General features: G+C 45.4%; 1 protein-coding gene across 2 annotated transcripts in view; it reads right to left on the bottom strand.

The window, feature by feature from the left end:
• The window catches only part of DPYSL2 (dihydropyrimidinase like 2), a 69190-nt gene that overhangs the window by 1503 nt on the left and 59952 nt on the right, over positions 1-7735 (bottom strand). For both annotated transcript variants that reach the window (XM_014522285.2, XM_006028713.3), the window contains exons 9-13: positions 7559-7715; positions 7193-7334; positions 6635-6805; positions 3661-3840; positions 101-266 (exon numbers count right to left, since the gene is read on the bottom strand). In XM_014522285.2, the coding sequence (XP_014377771.1) occupies positions 101-266; positions 3661-3840; positions 6635-6805; positions 7193-7334; positions 7559-7715 (816 nt within the window). The remainder of the gene's footprint in view (positions 1-100; positions 267-3660; positions 3841-6634; positions 6806-7192; positions 7335-7558; positions 7716-7735) is intronic.

Below are 7735 nucleotides of genomic sequence, written 5' to 3'. Positions count from 1 at the left end.
CCTGCTCTTTCCTCCTGCCTCCACAGAACATGCAGCATAAGAAAAAAAAATAGCCAAGATAATCAGTGTAATTATGTAGCCCATGTAAATGAGTACATACCAGACAAGCTAAATCCAGACTGGTGCAGGTTTCTGACAGGTGGGGCCTGCTGTTTGGCTGGAGATGTCTTAGCAGAGGATGCTGGTGTGACAGTCTTTGGTGTCACTGATACTTCGCAGACAGGACCATCATACAGTCCACGTGGGACACCTCTCAGCTCAGCCAGCTGGAAAAAACATAAGCAACAAGGCTTTAAGAGGATAGCCAAAGACATCTTTGTAGATCTGAAGAGGGATTGGATGTTATTAAGCTGAAGAGGATCATTTGAAGAGTTATCATTACCACCACAGTGCTAAACCACAGTTATTTATTTACTGTTGAGCTCAGTCCTGATCATTGGTGATGCGTAGGGGGTGCACAAGCACCCCCCCGAGCGTGACAGTGCACCCCTGCAAAAAGGCGCTGCCGACACTCGCTCACCACCGCCAGGCTCCCACAGCCAACAGCGCCGCTGCCACCTGCTGGATCTTGCCGTGCCCACCGCCAGCCTCCGAGGGGACCCGGTGTTCGTGGCCCTGATGCTGACAGAACCAGAGCTACACAAATGGAAGTGAAATGAGTTTTTCTTCATCAGATGCAACACCTTATTTTATGCCAAATGTAACTGAAATCTAGTTAAGAGAAGGTTGACCAGAGCAGTTATTCAGTGGGAGATATGAAACCCACTATTTCTGCTGCATTTTTTGTTCTACATTAATCCCCACAGATTGAGTTCTCTGTTAGCATGAATATAGCGGCTCCAAAATTTGCAAGTTGGCCATGTTTCATCAACATTTAAAAATATGCTTAAGCTGTTAATAAGGAAAATCATTTGAAACAAATACTAATGACCAGACAGAACTATCACAAGAACTAAAAACAGCTCTGGTTTTGTCCAGCAGAGGGCAAAGTTTCAGGTGTTTCTGAAATAGTCATTTCCTTCTCCTTAGAGGTCTTTGACAAGTTAGCCAATCTCTGCATTATAGTATCATTGTACAGGAAGCCTCCGCTTAATGTGGTTTCACTTAGCGCTATTTCGCTATAGCGCTCATTTAAAATTCATACCCGATTTCACTTAGTGCTGAGCCAGTTTCATTATAGCGCTCAGCAAAGCAGCAGCGGCACAGTGAGAAATGGCGAGTGGCAGCGAGTGGGCAGGCGGGAATGAGAGCGGGGCACGCACTGGTGCCGGAGGGCCAGGGCCAGCAGGAGTGGGGGCCCAGGCTGGCACAGGGGTGGGGTGAAGCAGCAGCGGCAAGAAGCAGCAAGTGAGGGGGCAGCTTCTCACCACTGCCACCTCTACCCACCCCTCTGCCTGCCTGCCGGCTGCTCTGGCCCTTCGTGCCAACATACACCCCGCACTCCTGCCACATCGCCCTGAGCCCCCACCGGCCCTGGTCCCAGGCACTGGCAGACTCCCCGCAAAGGAAGAAGTGGCAATAACCAATTATCTCTATTTATATTCATTCCTATGGAGAAATGGGTTTCACTTAGAGCAGCTCCACTTAATGCTCATTTTTTCCGGAACCATTTAAGAGCGTTAAGCGGGGGTTGCCTGTATTTGGAAACAAAATCTCTAAAGGTCAAATGCTCAACTTTACTGAAATCAGCACAGCTATGGAGATTTCAACACAGTTTAGGCTATTATCCACCAGCTGAGGATTTCACCATAGGAAATCCTCTGTTTGTGGTTTGGATTCACCTCTTTATAGGAGACCTTTTCCCAATCGTTTTCTACTTACAAACAGAAATGTTCCCATTATTTGAGTGACTGGATTTAAACCTTTCCCTATGATAAATGCAAACTAACCACACCTGTGAAAGAATCAAGTACTACTTTCTTGAAAAAAAGTGAATGGGACCAGGTTAGTTTCACTGTTGGAAGACAAAAGAAATGCAAAAGAAAAGGTCACCAACATGGTGTAAATTTAGATTAAGAGATAAAGGTAAAGGTCTAAATTTTTGCTGAAAGACCCAAGTATAAAAATAGTATTATATTCACGGTAGTGTAAGAGTAATGTTGCAGCTATGCTGGTCCAGAAATTATGCAAGAGGCAAGGATTTCTTACGGTGATATATTTATTTGGACCAACAAGTGCAGTTAGGATAAAGTTAGACCAGCTTTTGCATGCAAGACATTCTTTGTCTCTGATCACAAAAGTAGTATTACATGGTCTCTGATCACATGGACCTGAATGTCTTGCATCAAAATCTTGTCTAACTTTACCCCAAGTACACGGTTGGTCCATGGTGTAAATTTAGATTAAGAGATAAAGGTAAAGGTCTAAATTTTTGCTGAAAGACCCAAGTATAAAAATAGTATTATATTCACGGTAGTGTAAGAGTAATGTTGCAGCTATGCTGGTCCAGAAATTATGCAAGAGGCAAGGATTTCTTACGGTGATATATTTATTTGGACCAACAAGTGCAGTTAGGATAAAGTTAGACCAGCTTTTGCATGCAAGACATTCTTTGTCTCTGATCACAAAAGTAGTATTACATGGTCTCTGATCACATGGACCTGAATGTCTTGCATCAAAATCTTGTCTAACTTTACCCCAAGTACACGGTTGGTCCAATACAAGATATCACCCTAAGAAATCCTTGCTTCTCATTGTGGCAGGTGCCTTGGTGCTCCTACCTCTTTAAGAGCAGGCAGGATCTGGTGAAAATAGCCTTCAGGTGGGGCCAGGGCTGATTGGGGAGTCATATGACCCTGGAGGAGGGCTGAGCTGGGAAAGGATATAAGCTGGTAGTAAGGCCTGGAGGCTGGTAAGGGAATATTGCCCAGCAGGAGGGCTGCAGCTGTGGAATACCAACTCGGAAGAATAAAGCCAGCAATCTGGAGGCTTGGGGAGGAGCTAAGGGGAGGAGAAAATTTCTAGGGACCCATGGAGGGGTCTGGAGCCCAGATTGAGGGCCTGAGACTGTGGGATCAGAGTGGGTCCAGGAGCCCAGAGGAGGGACTAAGTGGAAGGTAACATTAGTGAGTGATGACACCTGTGGGGCATGGTGTAGGGGTGGATTGGAGCCATGCAATTATCCCATTAGGCAGTGACTGCAGACACCTGGCAGTCATTAGAGAGAGCAATTTCGGAAGTCCTGGAGCAGACTCCTTCATTACAAAGGTAAAATGCATCAAGGCATGGTGGGTGAAAGGAGAAGTGATTGCCCACAGAGAGCGAGAGCTAACGGGACTCGAGGGGCTTTGTGGCCGCCCCTGGAGAGGCACCCTGCTACACTTAGATTATGTTCATGTGACATTACTATGACAGGATGCTAGAACCCTGTGCAGATCTGCAGAGCTAGTTTGCTGACTCACCCCAACTTCCAGAGCAGGTGATTATTAGTTCTTCAGTCTTATCCGTTTCTTTTTGAAAGAGAACTTAAAGCAGCAACAGCCAAGTTTAGGCCAAGGGCTATGCTCATAATGAAACAAACCCAAGAAAAGAGGTAAATTTGGACAATAACCAAGATGCATTCACTAAAAAAAAAAGATGTGTAAATGTCCCTTATTTACAAGTCTCTTGAACAAGAGAGTTCCAACAGCAGAACAAGTTTGCATTGCTATACATACTCACCCTGCTCCTGGCCTTGATGCGCTTGTAAACAAAGTCAGGGAACGGTTTCCTAGGGATATATCTTCCAGAACCCTCAGTTACATGGAGGTTCCCATCCTCCAGCACAATCTTTCCCTGGCTGATAACCACCAGCGGAGACCCACGACACTCCATGCCTTCAAAGATGTTGTACTCCAGAGCCTAGAGCAACAACAAACAAAAGATATCAGGCCAATGCGTTAGTCCCACCACAAGCTGTTACTTTGGAGGCCATGGCCAAGCAAAATCCCATAAGGTATATGCTGAATTTTTTCAGTCAACTGTCCATGACGACTCCTGAATGTAGGCGTTTAGGCAAGCCTCAGTGTTTTCTTCTAATACACATACAGTGTTGTATAACATCAATCCCTGCTTTTACAATTAAGCTATACTCTTAATTCCTTAAGCCGTTTTCATTTGTGCCTCCTATTGAGGTTAAGTGTCACTGTACGTATTTATTATAAATCTTCATTCACCCTTATTTGTCACCCCATCCTTTCCGAATTCGCCCAAGATAAAAGTTTTATCCAGTCTACCGGACTTCTTGATATCCCCCAGATTTCTACATGCTTAACTGGATATTGTTAACTAGGGTACCAGTGTCGGAGTAGCTTTAGGGCTCAAGCAAATAATAAACACTTGGTAAATCATTCCCATTAAACTGCTCCCGAACAAATTCTTTTCTCTCCAAATTCTGACAGATATCATGTAACTGAGAATCATGTTTAGAGAAACCAAGTGGTACAGCCTGCTGTGCTTTATCATCTCCAAATACTGCAGGCACAATTACTATCTTAATTCCAACAATCCCCAGCTGAGATCAGGGCATCACTGAGCCAGTCACAGCATGTACACCTAGTGAGAGAGTCCCTGCCCAGGAAGAGTTCTGGGAACCCACTGCTAATTGCAGTGAATCAGAGTTTGGAGTTAAAAGAACAAAAAAATGTCTGTTTTGCATCAAGGTTTGGGCTGATAGGTCAGGACCAAGGACAATCCTTCTTTACCTTACAGAACTGCACATCCTCAATAAACAGGATTGGACATATTGGTCTATGAAACAAAAAAAAACAAAACAAACAAAAAAGAGTTCTAAAAGCAATGCTGCCATGAAGCTGTTACAGTGGTTAAGAACAGTCCCTCTTCTGGCCACCTCTGGGAGAAATACTAACTTGAACCAGGTCTTTTGTGCAGAACTCGCGTTACAATCTGTTCTTTCGGCAAGCTCCATCCGAGAGGCTTTCACTGCAGCTTTACAATTAGTTAGAATGGTGGTTTAACTGAAAGTATTTGGGGTCCGAAATGAAAAGGGTTGTGGTGGCAGAGAAGGCGGCTTGGCTAAATGCACAGGAATCAGGCAAGTTCCAAGAACAGCAGAGTTTGCTTCTCTAGCGTCTGACGTTTCCTTGCCACAGTGGCACTGTGATGGGACTTCCTGGGAAATGTGCGTGCACCGCTCTAGCATTTAAAAATGCAGCAGAAGAATTTGGTGCCTCTAGTTCAGCAACTACAACGTCTCCTCCAGAGTTTCAAAAGGGCTTTGGTTTTATCTGTAACTGAATGTGAATGCCTTGATTTTAAGGCAGCTGCTAGTTCTCTGCTGGCACCATTTTGCTGGGAAGGCACAATAACTAACGGACGCTATGCAAAACAGGTCCTCGCCCCAGAACACTTGCAGGCTCACATGAAGGCACAAGAAGTGGGTGAGATAAACAGAGAGGGAAGAGGAAGATAAAGTCAATGTTCTGTGCACACAAGTCAGAGTTCACCCTTGCATTTTGCTTAATTTATATAGCACCTAGTGCAATGGGGCCCCACTCCATGACTGGGAACCTTCTATGTCTTATTTCTTCCCCTCTACTCTGAAAACTCTTCTCTGGATGCTTGCTTGCCTGAAAAGGAAAAACTGACTGTATAGGAATTATTAGCCTTTGCTGCTTCAACTGAAAGTACCCCTTTCCTTTCTGTATGGGTTTAAACATAGTGACTGAGCTGGGCTATATTACCAATCCCATTCAGCTCCTACACGCTCTCTGTTATGAAGGGTCTCCTCCACATCATAGCACAATGAAGGGCACAGTTACCAGATCAGGCACAAAGCTAGGACACCGGGAAAATGAAGCAAATATCTATAAAAAAAAAAAAAATTCCTTTGTTCCTGTGCCCAAGGATCCATGTGTGCAGGGACATTTTGCTTTTTCAGCACTGGAGTGAATGAAACCATTCATGGAAAAAACCAAAACAAAACAAGGAGCTTTTTCCAAGGAAATATGCCCTAGGGTTTTAGCCAGCAGCTAAACAAGTTGTAAACAGACCCACACAGTGGCTGTTTTCTCTCCTTAGTGCTGTGAGGTCATGGGGAACTTGAACCAGTCTCTCCCAGTGACAGTTCTGTACTCCCAGTGACAGTTTTGTATATAAGGGAGTTCTGTATTCTCCATTAGAACAGGAGGTATCCACTTACATAACTGCTGGAGCATGTGATACAGGGGCTGGACTCTATTGGTTGCAACAGAGCTAGATTCTCAGATGGTATACATCAGTGTAGCCACATCAGCTATCAGAAAGCTACAGTGGTGAAGATCCAATCAACTGACTGTAAGGCCAGGGGGATTGCTCCCTATCATCTACTCTACTCACCCTGACCTCACAATACTAGCAACTGACCCTGCAAACAATCCTGATCCATAGTAGCACACAACTCCCAGGCAGGCTCTCGCTAACACTGTGTATGGTAGTACTTATACCTGCGCGCAGAACAGCCTGCTAGAGCACAGATCTGGATCAGAGTCCTGTGTATGCACTGAAAGAGGATCAATTTTGTAGAGAGAGAGTGCCCGAGAGACTAGGGAGGAAATGAGGCCAGGATGCTCACCATGCCTAGTTCTCGGACACAGAACTTAGTGCTGAGAGCCCCTGGCAGACAAGCCAGCAGGACTTAGCTGCAGAAGGTACTTACTATGTTATGAGTCTTCGCAGAGATCGTCTTGACGCTGTCAGGGTCCCAGATAACCAAGTCAGCATCAGAACCCACTGCAATGCGTCCCTTCCGAGGATACAGGTTGAAAATCTTAGCTGCATTTGTGCTAGTCACAGCCACAAACTGGTTCTCATCCATCTTACCAGTCACCTGGTGAAGGAGCAAAGGATCCAGCAGGTTAGCAGAATGCAAGCAACCACAAAAAAGCAAATGGCTAGTGACAACCCACCGACAGCAGATACTGAATGCTCCTTTTGGAGGAGAGAGGCCCATGTATGCAAAAGGGGGTCAGGACTGAACAAAAAAGTGGTGCCAAGAAGTCAGACATGGCAACTCCAGGACTGCTCTATCTGACACCACTCCTGGGTCAGCCCACCCTTTGGGAACTGTCGAGGCAGGCAGTTCACTCCGAGACAGAAGTAAAACAACATACATGAGCCCTTCTTTTTAGAGAAAAGAAAAAGATGTAAGCCACATGGATGGCCAGCTTCCTCAGTGCACACGTAAGCACAAATCTGAGTCCTCCCTGTGACGTACCACAGCCTTATCCCAGATGATGGACATTCTTTCTTCGGTCCCATTGGTCCCTTCAGGGATCAGGGTAAAGTTATCCTTTCCAACAGCTTTCTGGGCAGTGTTGAAGGTGCAGTGAGCACTGCCAGTTACTTGAAGGTCTCCACTGAAATCCAGAGATGGGTGACAATTACTTCAGATATTTTGTTTTCATTGCAAATTTATAATTCAAATCAATAGTGGGCACCAAGAACTCAAGATCTTGAGTGTAACAGAGAAGCCGAAGCACCTAACTTTGTAAAATGGTAGCAGTAGCAGGTTGTTATCCTCAGTGACCATGTGACATGCTTAAATAGGGTGTTATAGGAACATGCAGCCTCTTGTACTCACCAAGACAGCAGCGAGTTGAGAAAGTCAGGAGTGGTTGGGTCAGGACTCAGTGGGGGGGAAGTGACAAAGGCTGCTGCCTTGGCCCAGTTCTTACTCCAGTAATGAGATCCATCAGTCCCCAGGCTGGCTGTGATGGGTTCGCCATATACCACAGTGCCTATAGGAGAGGAAGACATC

The sequence above is a fragment of the Alligator sinensis genome, unplaced genomic scaffold (genome assembly GCF_000455745.1).
Source record: "Alligator sinensis unplaced genomic scaffold, ASM45574v1 scaffold685_1, whole genome shotgun sequence".
Taxonomy (NCBI): domain Eukaryota; kingdom Metazoa; phylum Chordata; order Crocodylia; family Alligatoridae; genus Alligator; species Alligator sinensis.
This window is presented reverse-complemented; position numbering and strand designations above follow the sequence as displayed.